Raw genomic sequence first — 16788 nt, forward strand, 5'->3', positions numbered from 1 at the left:
CTCTTGAAGGCCACCATCATGCAAGTGGCTTCTTCTCTCTCCCCTCACTCTGGTACCCCTCAGACGCCGATGGGCCACACAGACATGGACACACACGCAGAGGACAGACACATGGCCTTGGGCATGCAGGCACACACAGGCATGCCCAAAAGCCAGAGGGGGCCCGGTCATGTACTATGTGCTCAGCAGACTGAGATACATGGAAGGCCCGGGTTCAATTCCCGGCCCACACTAAAATAGCTGGGTACAGTGGCACATGCCTGTAGTCTCAGCTACTCAGGAGGCTAAGGCAGGAGGATCGCAACTCGGAGACTTTAAAAAAGGACAGAGGTCACACACACAGTAATCCGTGCCTGCGCCTGAACACGCTATAGACACAGAGTGCCTCCAAGCACTTAGACACAAACACAAAAACACACTTTCACAGCATGCACACACGTCACACATGACCACTCGCCAGCAGGCTCACGCCCAGGCTCACACACGTGCAGGTGTGGATGTGTACACAGACATGCCCACAAGGACAGATTCACTCCCACACCTATGTGTTTCAAGTACGCATTTCATGGAATTGCAGAGCAGAGAGGGGCCTGGTCCCTGCAGAGGAAACGGGGGCTGGGAGGGGCTTGCAGGAGGGACCGTGGGCAGTGGAGGAGCTGTCCTGGGCACCCGAGCCCTGCTGAAGCCACTGAGCTCCAGCTCCTCCTCTGTGGCCAGAGGCCCTGGCCGGCGAGGATGCCCACACCCATGGAGCCCCACTCACCCCAGTCTGGGAAGTCCTGGTTGTTGCAGTATTTCTGCCCGTGGGGCAGTGGGTACAGGTAGTGGCCACAGCTGCAGTTACGGATCATGTGGTCTTGGAAGCAGGAGTGAAGACAGGCCTGGGGGTGGGGTGAGCACACAGCCATTGTGGGGAGGGGCCTGGAGAAGTCCATAACCAGGCCAAGGGACCTGGGGGGCAGGGCAACAGAGGAGACCCTTCAGCTGAGAAGCGAGGTCAGGTGACCAAGCTGTGGTTATAGACCCCACAATCAGGGCACGGCTGCCTTTCTCGGGCTTCGTGGCAGGTCCTTGGAAGAGGGACTCGGCCAGACCCAGTATCCCAGGCCTCACCACACAGAGTTGGAGCCTCTCAAACGACATAGGGAGGGCTAGCTTGCCCCCCCAAAATAAAACTCACCCTTAGATGGCTCCCAGAGGGATACAGCACCTGCCTAAGCTCTTTATATACACTGGGTCTTCAAAAATTCACAGAAAATGCCTACTATGAAAAAACTATGGGTTTCAAGGTTGTTTGCACCAAAATGAACTGGTAGTTTAATTCTACTTTTCACCAACTTTCTGAGATCTGTTCATATATGTCAAGAAAGGCACCACCGGGACCGGCAGTGTTGCTGGACTCCCACGTAGTCGACTGCAGTTCGAGTCCCGGACTCGGTGGCTTAAACTCACGCAGGGCGTGTGTGCGTGCGTGCCCAAGATCCCGAGAGGAGAATGGATGCGAAAAAAAACTCTCTGTCTCTCTCTGTCTGTCTGGCGAGCACACACGCCCTATAGCAAAAACCTCTCCCCCCCAAAAAAAAGAAAGAAAGGCACCCCGAGTAAGATGGGTACACTTGCTCTGTGGGCCCTCCTCCTGGAGGGCATCCCCCAGAAAGAGCAAGAGGAAAAATCTTTGCATCCAGCGGATGATGAAGGAGGCCCGCTGGTCTGTAGACTGTCCCCCAACGATGGGGGATAAAGGGGCCCTAGGCACCCTGGGGGAATGGCTGTGATGAATCCCCACTCTTGTGGCCCTATATACTAGATTTTCAGGTCATCCCAACCTGGTTTCAGTCCACTCAGAGGCCAACTATGTGTCCCAGGGCAAGTTAGTAACCCTGAGCCTCAGTTTACTCATAGTGAAACAAGGCGCTCCCTGCACCGGCCTCCTAAGGTCAGAGGACTTGGTCCAGCATCTGGCACCTGCAGGCTCCAGAGGAATGAGGGCAGCTGCTATTCAGGTTTCTTGGCCTGTCCTTTTCCAAGCCCCAGACGCTTCTCTCCAACCCACGCAGATCTCCTCCAGCCGGGGACAGCCTCGCCCCTCCACAAGGTTCCCTGCAGGCTCTCCTGCTCCTTTCTGGGAGCACGTGCTGCCTTCCGTTGGGCTTCCCATGGTGGGGAATAGGGCCTGGCTGACAGATTGAATGGCAGCACCAGGGGAAGCTGGATCTGGGGCCTGGGAGGCAGTGGGATGGTCAGACAGGAGGCTCTGTCTTGGAGCAAGTATCTTGTGTCCTTTCAGACCTGGTTGTCTTATCCAGAAAGCCCCTGGGAATGGGACCGGGACTGGGACTGGGCTAGGATGGGTGGGTCTCGGCCTGCTCCTGGCTGGAGGTGGGCAAGGGTGGGCAGAGCTCCTGACCAGTGCCTGCCCTTTGCTCAGCTGTCTGCCCTGAGCAGCATTTGTCCTGAAACAAGCAAGAGCTGATTTTCCCAGAATGAGGTCTCAGGGCTGGGGCTTCCTTCCCCAATTTCCCCATCTCCCTGTGCTACTCCATCTGTCTGTCCCTCTAGAAGCTTGGAAGATTCCCAGAGTTCTCCTTGGCATACAGAAGCCCCTCCAGACAGAAGGTGGCCAAACCAGCCTGGGCAGAACGTGGAGTGAGGCAGCTGGAGGCAGGATGGTCAATTTCCTGTGACTAAGGCAAAAGGGAAACTGACTCAAAGCTTGGGGTTTCCAGACACTGAGGCAGCTGCGCTGACCCCTGCTACGCCTCAGTTTCCTTGTCTGCCAAAGCCAGCTGGATTGGGAGAGGAAGTGCTCATTTTCATCATCTCTGCAAGGATCTCGTCTCCTCTCTCCCGTGGGGGCTGGACTGACCCTGAAGGTCAGGATGAGAGGGAAGTCCCCGGTTACAGCAGGAGAGATTGAGGCCAGATACAAGTTGCACTTCCCAGATAAATGGGGTCTGTAAATCCAGTTTCCTCACTCCTGATACAGGAATAACTATCTACATCTTAGGGCTGTTGTAAGGGCTAAGTGATTTCGTATGTTTCTAAGAGTGCCTACCTGGCCCACGATGAACCAGCTGCTATTACTGTATTAATAAATGTCTTAGCACTGCCGGGACCAGTTGGTGACAGAATGCACGCATGTCCTTAGTGCAGCCGGTCACACACGGTGAGGACTCCATGTTACCTGTTGTTTTTTGTTTTCTTCCTGAGAGACCCCAGAGTGAGAACCCCATGATCCTGAGTGAACAAGAGCATGCCTGCCTCCCCAAGTGGCTAAGAAGTGGCTAGCCCTCAGCCCTGGGCAGAGCCCAACTGTACTGATCCCATAACCCCAAGGGTGCCCCATGGCTCCCAACAACAACAAAAAAAACACAGCAGAGCCAGCCTTGCCAGGGGCAGCCCTCCCAGAGATCGAAGGCCTGCAGCCACTGGACATCATGGGACTCCAGGGTCCCGAGGCCTGCACCATCTTTCCCACCTGAATGGAGTAGGTCGTGTTGTAGGCACTGTAGAAGTTTTTGACGGGGACATCAGAGCCATTCACCGTGCACTGGCTGTAGGGTTCGCCCTTGCGCTGCAGCTTGTCCTGTGACCAAAGGGGTTGCTCATGGTCACCCCTAGGAGTCCTTCCCTCCCATCAAGTGCTTGAGGGACAGGAGATGCCAAATGGGAAAGGAGAGCTGTAGGCCCAGCAGCTACCAGAGGGGGCACCAGAGGGCTCACTTGCTCCAGGCTCCGGGGAGGGGAATGTGCTCAGACCAGGGGACAGGGCCAGAGTCTGGTCTCTCAGGCTACTGGAGTCGGCCCCGGACAGGTGGGCTTCCACCCTCAGACCCCCCAGGGCTCCGTCCATACCACCAGCACGCCGATGGACGTCTCTGCCCCTGCCATGGCGTAGATGCCCTCCTCCTTGATGAAGGGGTAAGACCTCTGCTCGTGAAGCATCAGCCGGGCCCCGGCCGTGGGGGTGAGGAAGGGGACGTAGTCCTCCTGGCCTATGTCCAGGATCAGCTTCAGGCCTGGGGGGAAGGTGGGTTGAGGCTGCCTGAACTCACTCCCTACAGCTGAGGGGAGACCCACCCATTCCAGGCTCCCTCCAACTCAGGGGACGGCAGGCACCTGCCCAGGAAGCCAGCCCAACTTGGCGAATGCTCAGGCCCCAGTATGGCTTGTCTTCTCCAAAGCTCCCATCATCTCCTCCCCAGGCTCCCCTTGGCATGCCCCCATCTCTTTTCCACAGAGCAAGCAGGTCTGGGAGACATAGCAGGGTCCCCCACACTGCCCTCATTCTCTCCACTCAGGCCCTCTGAGCTTCTGAGCCCCCTCCTGCTGTGGCTGCCTCTGCTGTCCCCTCACTCTGGACTGCTGTCCCTACCTTTACCCTTCAGCTCTCAGCCAAGCGTCACTTCCTCTGGAAGCCTTCCCTGAGTGCCTAGACTGGGCCTCAGGGTCTTTGTTCCACACCTGTGTGGTTCTTCTTTCATTGCCTGTCTTCCCTCCCCACTCGCTGTCCCCGTCTTGAGGACAGGGCCAGACCCAGCACTTGATGCCCAACCGCAGTCCTAAGTCAGGCGAGCACCACCTCCTTCTGCTTAGGACAAAAGGGCTATTGTTTACTGAACCCCCCAACAAGCTGAGTCGGTGCTAAGAACTATATGTGTGTGTGTGGATGGCTGGTTCTGTATGTGTATTTTTTAGAGAAATTTATGCCTTAGGGAGTGTGCACTTGCCAGAGAGAGAGAGAGACAGAGACAGGGAGATGGAAAGTGAGAAATCACCTCCCCAGCGGGGGATGGTCATGCCGCTGCAATCCCTTATCTCCTTCCAGGATCTTGGGCACACATGCACACCCACCCGGTCTGAGTTTCAGGCTGCTGGGTCTGGGACTCGAACCACGATCAGTCACGTGGGGAGTCCAGTGCCTCAACCACCACACTACCCGCTGGCCCCAAGAGCATTATATTATAGGACATGATCTCACTGGATGCTCATGGGGCCACATACAGTAGGCACTGTTATCATGCCCATCTTACAGGTAGGGAAACTGAGGCACAGAGAGGCAAAGGTACCTCTCCGAGGTCACTCCGCGAGGAGGTGGTGTTGCTGGGGGTCTAACGCAGTCGGCTGGCCCCTGGCTGTGACCCTCTGCTCTGCCCAGTGCAGTGACCTATGTCTCTGTGACGGGCTCTCAGGAGCACAGGGGCTGTGCCAAGTGTCAACAGCCTACCTGTCCCCTCCTGGACAGCAGTCCTGGTCGTCACTGAATGACAACCTGACTCCTGGTGGGGGAGGTCAGAACCTGAGTGGTAGGAGGAAGGATTCGTCCCCCCCTTGCTCAGCTCTGAAGCCCAAGAGACACCAGCCTTTCTCAAGGAGACAGGTCAGCGCACCAGCCTCATGGGAAGGAGTCTGTCGGCAGCCAGGCCCACGTCCTCAGTCTATTTACCCTGTGGTTTTTTTCCCTGTCTCCGTGACTCTATAAGAACTGGGCAGCGGAGAGGCTAAGGTCAGGAGCTCTGCTTGTGGATTAACTGATCTTGGGCAGGTTGTTGAAAGCTTCTCGGAAGAACCAGCAGGACAGAGCATTTACTACTTCCGGGATGGAGAAGCACCACGGCCTGATGTCCCGATGGCTCACGAGGCCGGTTCTGCCCACATGGGCCATGCTGGACCGTGCTGGGCCATGCTCGTACTCTGTGCTCTTTGGTGGCGGGGAGGGGGAGGACTCGGGGTCGGGGAAGTCAAGTTTTGTGCTCAGGATCACCCAGCGAGTAAGTGACAGAGCTGGGATTGACCTGACGCGGCCGCTTGAGCTCTTAACCTGTGCTGCTTCCGAATCCCACTTTGCTCCTCAGCAGAATGGGAACACGGAGCCTTTCCCCAGCGACTGTGAGCACTGGGAGAGGGGATGACTGAGCAGGCCCCTGCCTGGCCTTTGCCCGCCATGGGAGAGGCTCTGTGATGGCCACGAACCCCAGGACCACCTCACAGCATCCCCGTATGACTCTGGCCTCAGGACAACCAGGACTCACCGAATTCGGTTCCGGGGTTTGCCGAAGGGAGTGCCTTCTCCGTCATGCCCCAGTTGAAGATGTAACAGTTGCCGTAGTCAGGGTAGAAGATGGATGTGAAGTTCCTGCAGGAGACACCATCAGTTGGAGGGCAGGCCCCGCCTCCTCCCCTACCTGCCATCCAGGCTTCGCTGCAGATGGGAGCAGGCTCAGGGAGGGACAGTGAGCAATGGGTCATTCTGTCCATCCCCTCTCAGGACCAAGAGAGGAGATTCTCAGACTCCCTTGGGAAATGGGGGAAAGGAGTCTCTCTGAGGCTGGGGATCAGGCTCACTAGTTTTGCCACTAGTTATAAAAGAACTTTCTTAGACATTTTCACCTGTCCTCATGTATGATCCCCCAAAGACATGCCCACGGCCTAATCCCAGGGACCTGTAAATGTCCCCTTACTTGGAGAAAGGGTCTTGGCAGATGTAATGAAGATCATCTTAGGTTCCCTGGGTGGTCCTACATCCAATGACAAGTGTCCTTATAAGAGGCAGAAGAGAAGACACAGATACAGAGAGATCCATGCGAAGACGAGCAGGCACAAGCCAAGGAATACCTGGGCCCACTGTTGCTGAAGGCTCCCTCCTTTGAGCCTCTGAGGGTGCCCAGTTCTGCCAACACTTTGATTTTGGACTTCTGGGCTCTTGTGTGAGAGAATAAATTCCTATTATTTTGAGCTACGCAGTTTGTGGTCATTTGTTACAGCAGCCACAGGGAGCTAATACATAATATAGAGAAAAGGACCTTGCCAGATGTGTTTGCTCAAAGGAGCTGGCAGATCTGGAAAGGCGGCTGGGCAACCCGGGAAGTGGACTGAGACGGAGGGTCGGAGAAGGGGGTGAATCAGAGAAAAGAACTCCAAATAAGGGTAAGAGCCCTATTCAGGCTCCTAGACTGTGTCTCTAGCTACCATTAGGAAATGCTGGAGACAGAGGAACAAGTTAAACGACACCACAGTGAACTCCAGCCCACAGGAAACTTGACAGGATAAATAACTCAATTTCTTCAACAAATAAATTGTGCGAGAGGGAGAGGGAGGTAAACTATCGATTACAAGACATTTAAAAGACTCAGATAGTGGCTGGATTATGGCACAATGATAACACAGCACTGCGAGGCTGACCCACATGGAAGGGTCTAGGTTCGTGTCTAGAGATGTCCCTGAACATTCTGGGTACAGGTGTGCTGGGAAGCTGGGCTGGCTAGGATTGGGGTAGATCACTGCATGGCGACCCTGTTGGGGGTGAATGTATCTGTCTCTCTTTCTGGCTCATGGAAAAAAGAAAGAAACTTAAAAAGATCTTGAGCGTGTGTGAATCAATTGAATCCTGATTCAAACAAAGTATAACATTTATGAGTGTGAACATAACCGGAGAGCTGATATTAAGGAATTACCGTCAGTTTGGGAGGACTAGGGTAGTGAACTGTGGTTATGTTTAAAGAGTCTTCCTCTTTCACAGGTACCTTCTGAATTGTTCAGATGAAGGGCCACACATCTGGAGTTTGCGGCAGAACAGCCCAGCAGGAGAAGCCAACCTTAGTCGGCAGATCCCAGGACGTTCGATGTGAGTTCATCAAACTGCTTATGCATCTGTTCTCAAGTCTCCATAATGAGGAGCTTAAAAATACCTTTTGAGGGGCCAGCAAGTGGCATAGTCATTAAGGTGCTGGACTCCGTCATGGCTGACCCTGGGTCAAGTCCCAGACCCAGTGGCTTGAAACTCACACTGGGCACATGTGCATGCATACCCAAAATCCTGAGAGGAAGATGGAAGAGACAGGATTGTGGTGTGACCATTCTCCTAGGGGGAGATTTCTCAGTTTCTATCCCTCTGTCTCTGTCTTTCGGTCAAGTGCATGTGCCCTATGGTAAAAATTTCTCTAAACAAAACAAAACAAAACAAAAAAACCTTTGATATCTTATTATTCTTTCAGAATTATTAAAAACAGGAAGGAATGGGAGTAAGTGCATTGAACGATGCACAAAAAAAGCCACTGACATGCAGAACTGCCTTACAAATTTATATCTATATCTATATTATATAGTATGAAATGTGTGTGTGTATTACATATCTATATGAGAATGTACACAAGGGTAGAGAGAATGAGAGAGAGGTCATCTCAAAAGCTCTTGCCGTGTCTCAGTCTTCCTGCCCTGGCATCCAAGTTAGCCAGGATAATAGTACACACTACCACATTTGGCCTGTTTAGGGTGGGTCCAAAACAGAACCCCAGGCCTCTCCACACCACAGTGGTGCTCCCACTTGCGCTGCTCCAGCTGGGCTCCGAACGGCCTTTTATGCCTTACATTCTGCAACAAACATTTACTGAGCAACTCCATGGGCCAGGCCCATGGTGGACACTTCTGCCTATTTTATCTCATCGAATCCTCAGCATCGTGCCATGAGGTCGAGTTACTGCCCCATGTTTTTACATCTCTTTCATCTCACCCTCTGGACTAGCAGAATGAGGTAGGCTCTGCAGGCTGGGATCCGACAGGGGAGCTGGCCTGACCCTGCCACGGCCTGAGTGCTGGACCCGCTTACTCAGCCTTGGGGCTGTGGTTTCCTCGATGTGAAAGAGGACCTGGAGAAACCACATTCTTCACCCAACCAGTGTTGATCCAGGTGACGCTGCATACAGACACAAGGAGAACAAGGCTGGGCTTCCCGTGCAGTCCACAGCCTGGTGGGGGACACAGAGCAGGCTCTTTTTCCTTCTGTTCTTTCCTTCTGAAATGTGACTCTAGAGGCCAGATGGTGGCTCAGAGGTAAAATACAAGGCTCTGCAAGGGTGCCCCACATAGGAGGTTGTGGGTTCGAGGACTCCATTCTATTTCTGTCTTACTCATGGAAGAAACAAATCAATAAGCTTAAAAAAACCCACCATAAAGATGTACAGTGATTAAATGTAAATTTTAAAAGTATTAAGAATTAAGAAAAAATTGTTGATAAAACATTTATTTTAATGGAACATCAAAAAATTTATTTTATACCCCCAATAAACCCATTTGAATGTCAAATAATATAGTTGGGGCTGGCAGGTGTCATGGTTAAGGCACTGGACTCCTGCATGGCCAACCCTCCAGTTCGAGTCCTGGGCCTGAAGGTTTGCTTTCTCACTTTCCCTTTCTCTCTCTGGCTCTCTCTGGTCAAATTTTTAAAATAAATAATAATGATAAATAAAATTAAATAAAGAAATCATTGTTCCCCCAAAATAGTATGCTTAACCATAAAAACAAAAACAAAAAAAAATGTGATTCAAGCCTGTCTACCTCTCATCTCTGGTCCAAGCCACCAGCACCCTATGCCTGGGATCCTGCAGAGTCTAACCCCAATTCCTGTTCCCGTATGCTCTTCATGCAAAGGAGATCGTGTAAACTCATGAGTCAGAGTGTGGCACACCCTGCCTAGCCTCTCCAGAGGCTCCTGTTACTCACAGAATACAATGTAAACTCCCCACCGTGGCCTCTCCCCCTGTTCACTGCAGTCAGGGACACTTCAAGATCTTTCCAGACTCCAGCTCTTTGCACCCTTTGTTCTTTGTGCCTGGAATGTTCTCTAACCAGCTCTTCAAATACCTGGCTATTCCTCATCCCGAAAGTTTCATCTGCTCTGAGACCTCTCGAGTCCCTCTCCTCCCCACATGCAAAGTTGCTTCCCTACCTAGTTACTCTACTATTTCCACCGGGTCATTCCCTTTGCACCAGAATCTGAAATTGGAGCTAGCAGATGGAGTAGTGATTATGTCTCTGGGCTCCCACATGGCCAACCGCAGTTTGAGTCCTGGATCCAGTGTCTTGAAAATCATACTGGGCAGGTGTGTGCGTGCCCAAGATCCCGGAAGGAGAATGGAGGAGAAGGAATTGTGGCGTGGCCATCTCCTCAGGGGGTGATTCTCACTTTCCCTCTCACTTATCTCTGTCCCTCTCTAGCAAGTGCACACATCCTAAAGCAAAAATCTCTTTAATAAAAAAAGAATTGCAAAGCAGCTTGACTGGCTTGTCGACCAGCTACCTCCTGCTTTTGAACTTAAGCCAGCAGACGCACAGTCTTGTCTGGAAAAGAGGAGCTCAGAGGTTCAGAGCCAGGTTTGGGATGGGGGCGAGGGGCTCTGGCCTTCCTGAATTTGACTTCTGGCTCTGTGGCTGACTGGCTGGTGAGTTTGGGGATGTTACCTCACCTCTCTGTGCTGCACCTCCTCCACCAGTAACAGTGGGATGGCCACGGTATCCACCCTATGGGACTGAGGCGAGGGCTGGATGCCTGACATACTGTAATTCTCCAAAAATGTTGGCGGCTACTGTTGGTTGCTGTCCCCCGAGCTGGCACGCTGAACACTGACAGTAAATATTTGTTGAATAAACTAGGACGTGTGATAAAGGCACCGGCGGGAGATAAGGGGGAGTGCCACCTAATTCCTGCGGGGTGGGGGGGGACAGCGGGTCAGTGAAGGTTTCTCCGAGGTGGTCAGGCCTGAGCCGAGACTTGAAGGATGAGGAGGGGGGCGCTAAGTCTGGAGGGCGGGGAGGAGAAACAGCAGGCAGAGGGCTCCCCACAGGGGAAGGCCTGGAGGGCTAAGCTGGGAACAGCTGCTCCGGCTCAGGCGCAGACACGTGTGGGATCAGGGCTGTGGCCACAGGGAGGGAACAGAGCAGAGCAAACCAGCTAAAGCCAGGCCCGGCTCTTGAGGGGAGACCTCACCCCAGGGTACAGGGACACCGTGTTCCCAAGGACCTGCTTCAGGCAGATGCAGCCCGGGAGCGGGAGGCTGCTTGGGTGTGGCCAGGTGCCCTCCCGCAGGGCCAAGCTCTTGGTCTCCCAGGGTGTGCCAACTCTGTGCTTGTTGATAGTGCTCTTCACCCAGGGAGGCTGCTCCCAGCACCGGCTGCCTTAGGCTCCCAAAGCCGGGCGTTTCCCTCCCAAAACCTTTCCTGGGATAAGGGGCAGCATGCTGAGACAAGCCTCCAGAAAAGCCCGGGAAATAGAACATCCTAGCAGGACGCAGTGTAACAGCAGCGGTACTGTGTGGTAGGGGGTCAGGGAAGGCTTCCCAGGGCAGAGACTAACTGGCCAGTCCCCGAAATAGCAGCACCCCTTCTGGTTCATATGCCCAGATCTTGCTTTCTAAATATCATTCTCCAACAAAAGGAACCAAAGCTTCTTCATCATAGGGCTGCCGGGGCTAGGGCATCTCATGGTGTCAGTGAAGAAGCACTTGGGGCCAAAAGACAAAAGGATGGGCTGCATTAAAGAGACACGGGCACTAACTGGTCTTCCAGTTAGCCAGAGCTGGAAGAACTTAAGCAAGAAAATCAGTAATGTGGTATTGGATGATAGCCCAAGTATACAGGAGTCTGTGCGGTATAAATAAACGATCGAGTACATAAATAAACGGAAGAGAAGTGGCAATCTTCCTGACAGAAGAACCCCAGATATCAGAGACAGCAGCCCTCTCTCCCGGAGGGGCGGAACCTGGAGTCCCTTCCCCACTCCCGGGCCCTCCCCAGAGTGCAGGCTGGACTTAGTAACTCACCCCCAGGTTCAGAGCAGGGAAAGTGGGTATTTCACAACAGCACAGACAGCACGTTAAAATGAGGAGGAAGGCTGGCATGACGAATCGTGTCACCTGGCTGTCGCATGCCCTCTTATGCGGTGAGGAGGACACCTCCTCTCTGTGTCATTTTCCCCTTAAACCTATAATCCCAGTTGAAAAAAACAGATAAACCCAAGTGGAGGACTTTCTCTAAAATGCCTGAGCAGTACCCCCAAAACATCTAGATGATGCAGAACACAGATGTCTGAAAAATCTCCACGGAGACTTTGGAGACGTGAGTGCCAAGCACACGGGGTCTCCTGGATGGGATCCTCAGACCAGAAAGGTCACTGGGAAAAGGGCTGGAATCCGAGTAAGTGTTGGGTTTAGGAACAGTCCCGGGCTGTGCCCTGCGGGTTTCTTACTTTGGACAAGTCGCGGTGCTGATGGAAGGGCCCGACAACAGAGGGAGCTCTGTGTCCTGACTTCGTGACTTTTCTGTAAACCTCAGATTATTCCACAATAAAAAGCTTATTTCTCCGGGCTGGCAGGTGACGTGGTGGTTAAGAGCACTGGACTCCCACATGCCTGACCACGGTTCAAGTCCCGGACTTGCTTTCTCACTTTCTCTCTTACTCTGTCCCTCTCCGGTCAAATTAATATAAATAAATAAATAAAGAGACGGAAAGTGAAAAGTGAGAAATCACCCCTGGGCGGGGGGGTTGGCCACACTGCAATCTCTTCTCCATTCTCTTCTCAGAAATTTGGGCATGCACACACATGTGCCTGGTATGCTTTTCTTTCTTTCTTTCTTTTTTTTAATATTTATTTAATTTTATTTTTTCACTCATTTTAATTTGACTAGAGAGAGAGAGAGAAACGGAAAGTGAGAAAACAAGCCACCAGGTCCAGGACTTGAACCATGGTCAGCCATGTGGGACTATCCAGCACCTTAACCATCATGCCACCTGCTGGTCCCCAATCTGGCATGTTTTTCAAGTTGCTGGATCTGGAATTTGAACCATATAATTGGCCATGTGGGATCCAGTTGCCTTAACCACCATGGCAATGGGCTGGCCTCCTTCCTTTTTAAAAAGTTTAAAAAGTTTGTTTATTTATTTTAAACAAATGAGTTTATTTCCTTTTTAAAAAATTCATTTTGAAAAAGTTTATTTTTTAAGTTTATTTACTTCCTCCACGAGAGAGACAGATATAGGCGCCCCCGTCTGAGTCCCCATGTCTGATCACCCCTGCTCCTAGCCAGTCTAGATCATGGGCACACACGCGCACTGTGTGCCCGGGCAGGCCTCAGGAAGAACCGGGACCAGTGAGGGCCAATGTTGTAGAACCCTGTGTCACAGCTGTGCCACCCTCTGGCCCAGCTTTCTCCTCCTCCCTCCTGCATTCCTTGAAGACTTTTCCTAGAAAGATTCCCTGATTGCACCGTGAGTCCTCTCAGTGCATTCCGGACACCAAGACACAGAGAACTGTCATCCAGGCAGCAGATAAGTGGCTGAGCGGGATTTGAACCCTGATAGGTTGGGTTCCTGCCTATGGCACTCCTCTGCCTTTCTGGGCAGGGCACTGGCTGGGCAGGCAGGTGGGGATGGCTCTCACCTGTAGCTGCAGGGCTCAGCCCCGAACAGGCAGGCCAGGATCAGCTGCTCTCCGGAGTAGCTCATCTTCTTCAGCTCCTGGAGAGGCACCTGCGCAAAGATGTTGGTGGCCTGCAGGATGTACCACTCAGTCACGGCCTGGGTGGCGCTGGTGAAGTTCCGGAAGGTGCACACGGTCCCGTTGGCGCTGCACTGCAAAGGCCAAAAGGGGCTCCTGAGGGGCGGGTTTGCCTGCAGGGCCCAGCCTCAGTCCAGGGGGCCCCAGCAGGGCAGGGGCAGTGTTCTGCCAGCCACACTGGCTGCACTTTGGTGGCAGGACGCTGTTCACACCCACGCTCACATGTGCTCAGGGCCACTGCTTACACAAGGACTCCCACACGCACACCAGCCCCGTCCCCACGTGCTGTTGTGAGAAGCGAACACTCTCGGTCACAAGTATAGACGCCCACTCTCTGGCTTCCACAGCCACATGATGGCATTGTCACAGCTTTGCAAACACATACCCATACTAGCCCCAGCCCCATGTCACCTAGATTCACACAAGTGGCCTCACACGTGTACTTAGGTGGCCGCTCAAGCACACTCATACACATACTTGAACCCTTCTGACCTCCTGACTCCTTTCCCAGATGCTTCCCAAGACTTCCCGGTGCAGCCCCGTGGAGGCTGAATGGGGCCCTGGAGTTGCACAGCCTAAGGGGTACAGAGTTCCGCTTCTACCTCCACAGCAGCCTGTCCAAGTCCGGGCCACCCACAGACATGGGATGGACCTGGCCCTGCAGCTCTGGCCTCGGCCACTCTGCCTCCACGGGCCTTGACAGGGGGCCTTCCTTCCGCACCCAGGAGGTCAGGGAAGCTTCCCTCATGTTTTCAGATCGCCTCCCCAGGGCCATTTCTGGAGGGCCTCCTGGGGGAGGTGATGGTGATGCTCAACCCTCAGTCTGTCCGAGGCTGTTCCCAGGACACGAGCCTAGAACTCCACTCTACCCCATTCACCTCCCACAGCAACGCTCTGCGGTAGCTATCTTCACTATCACCATCCCCGTGAAGAAACTGAGGCCCAAAGATGTTAAGGAGGGTGTAACGGCTGCAGACCTCTCCTGACCACACACACGTGCACATGTACACATGCACACTCACCTGTGCACATGCAGAGATGCATGCATGCACACATACAGATGCACGCACACACACACACACACACAGGGCTGACTGAGCACTGGAGCAGTCACCAGGGCTGAGCCTGCTTTACAGATGAGGAAACAGGCACAAGTGGCCAGGCCATTGCACTGAGACCGGCTGGGTGGGCACTGGCTCAGAGCGGACAGGAGCCCAGAGCTTCTCACTAACGCTGGTGCGTGTGGCAAATGGGGGTGGGGGGACTGTGGAAGTCATGAACACATGAGTGAGCGCGGAGGCTGCACCTCCTTCCGGGTTGTGGAGGCCACAGCCTGGATCCCATCAAAGGCTAATCCTCAGAATCAGCAGAGAGCCTGGTGGCAATATAGATTACTGGGCCTGGACCCAGGACCACCCACTCACGCACACACACACACACACACAGGGCTGACTGAGCACTGGAGCAGTCACCAGGGCTGAGCCTGCTTTACAGATGAGGAAACAGGCACAAGTGGCCAGGCCATTGCACTGAGACCGGCTGGGTGGGCACTGGCTCAGAGCGGACAGGAGCCCAGAGCTTCTCACTAACGCTGGTGCGTGTGGCAAATGGGGGTGGGGGGACTGTGGAAGTCATGAACACATGAGTGAGCGCGGAGGCTGCACCTCCTTCCGGGTTGTGGAGGCCACAGCCTGGATCCCATCAAAGGCTAATCCTCAGAATCAGCAGAGAGCCTGGTGGCAATATAGATTACTGGGCCTGGACCCAGGACCACCCACTCAGATTCGCCAGGAATGGGGGTCCAGGGATCTATATTTTGACAGAGCACCCCAAGGAATCCTGAGACAGACAAGGAGCCCTCTCCCACCTGCAGGCTCTAAGAACTAGCAACATCCAGCCTCCCAGGGCAGAGCAGTTATCTCCTGGCATCTGACCACACAGCACTGCTGTGGCTTTTCGCCTGCCCAATAGTTATGCCCATTTCTTACAAAGAATTATTTTATTTAACTTTGTTGTTATTACTTTCCAGTTTGATCAGAGAGAGACAGAGAGAGAGAAAGGGAAAGTGAGGAAGCAAGCCACCAGGTCCAGGACTTGAACCATAGTTGGCCATGCAGGAGTCCAGCGCCCTTACCCACCATGTCATTTGCCTGCCCCTGCCCATTTTTTTTTAAAGTTTATCTATTTCTTTCATGCGCAAGTGAGAAAAAAAGAGACAGAGAGACAGCACTTAACGGAGTTTGACACAGCAGCCCTTCTTCCCCCAGCCCCACATGTGCCAGTGCCCTCAGGAGGTCTCAGGACACGAGCCCAGAACTCTTCCACTTGCCTTGCAGAGGGTCACATTTTACAGCTGCACCTGGCCCCTGCCCTGCTTTTAGTAATATGACTTCATTCCTCCCTCAGGGAAGCACCGCCGCCCTGTCCACGTGGTCTGCCAGAGGCCGACATCTGACTCCACCAAGGCACATGACTCAGGACTGGCCAATCGTTAGAGCCCATCCTTTAGTCCACAAGGATTGGTTTAGGGATGAACATGGGCCCTGATGAGTCAGCTGGGGCTACGGACAGGGAGGAGATCTTTTGAAGGGGCTGGAATTGTGAGCTGGGGGGATGTGAGCCAGGCACTGATGGGGCAACCCGCATGAAGACAGCCAGTCAATCGAGAGAAAAACTGAACCACGGAGGAGGCAGATAGAACTCTGATGATGGCATTTAAACACCTGGAGCCGTCCACACCTGAATCCAATGTACTCTTGGGCTTCTTGGTTACATGAGTCAGTGAATTTCCTGTTTTTCTGAAGTCATTTGAAGCCGGGTCACTTGTATCCAAAAGGATTTTTTTTTTTTTTTTTGAGAGGTTTTTGCTATAGGGTGTGTGTGCTCGCCAGAAAGACAGAGACAGAGAGAGAGACAGAAAGCGAGAAATCACCCTCCAGGGGGGATGGCTATGCCACAATCCCTTCTTCTCCATTCTCCTCTTGGAATCTTGGGAACACAAGCACACGTGCCCGGCGTGAGTTTAAGCCACCGGGTTCGGGACTCAAACTGCAGTTGGCTACGTGGGAATCCAGCGACATAGCCACTACACTAATTGCTGGGGAACAAAAGAGATTTGACTAACATGCTAGCTATTTGTATTTTAAAAGCCCGGCCACCATATACAATAGGCACTGACTTTCCCCAGTCAGACCTGAGTTATGGAAGAAAAGACTCCCGCCAGCCTTTCTGGGTCAGGCCCCTTGTCTGATGTGCGCGCTGGGAACACTTACCAGCCTCATGGCCACTTTGCAGCCCTGGTCATTACAGGGTGCTGGGCTGCTTGCTGAGCTGTTGTGGTTATTTTCAAGGAGATCGAAGACCACTGGGTGACGGGGATTCCGCTCGTCAATAAAGACCAGAGGTGTGTGATTCCAGATGGTGAGGTTCAGGACCCTGCTGGTGTTGGAATGGCTTTTTC

At 53.2% G+C, this 16788-nt stretch overlaps 2 protein-coding genes across 2 annotated transcripts in view; one reads left to right on the forward strand and one right to left on the reverse strand.

Moving 5' to 3' along the window:
* The window catches only part of COG7 (component of oligomeric golgi complex 7), a 92456-nt gene extending 84751 nt beyond the window's left edge, over positions 1–7705 (forward strand). Inside the window, exon 18 of the mRNA XM_014587741.2 lies at positions 7520–7705. Coding sequence (XP_014443227.1) covers positions 7520–7543 — 24 coding nt within the window. The 3' untranslated portion in view covers positions 7544–7705. The remainder of the gene's footprint in view (positions 1–7519) is intronic.
* The window catches only part of SCNN1B (sodium channel epithelial 1 subunit beta), a 66517-nt gene that overhangs the window by 4162 nt on the left and 45567 nt on the right, over positions 1–16788 (reverse strand). The window contains exons 4-9 of the mRNA XM_006148311.2: positions 16601–16784; positions 13212–13402; positions 6033–6136; positions 3856–4019; positions 3479–3586; positions 764–881 (exon numbers count right to left, since the gene is read on the reverse strand). Of these exons, the coding sequence (XP_006148373.1) occupies positions 764–881; positions 3479–3586; positions 3856–4019; positions 6033–6136; positions 13212–13402; positions 16601–16784 (869 nt within the window). The remainder of the gene's footprint in view (positions 1–763; positions 882–3478; positions 3587–3855; positions 4020–6032; positions 6137–13211; positions 13403–16600; positions 16785–16788) is intronic.

This window comes from Tupaia chinensis, unplaced genomic scaffold, assembly GCF_000334495.1.
Source record: "Tupaia chinensis unplaced genomic scaffold, TupChi_1.0 Scaffold000231_2, whole genome shotgun sequence".
Lineage (NCBI taxonomy): Eukaryota > Metazoa > Chordata > Mammalia > Scandentia > Tupaiidae > Tupaia > Tupaia belangeri.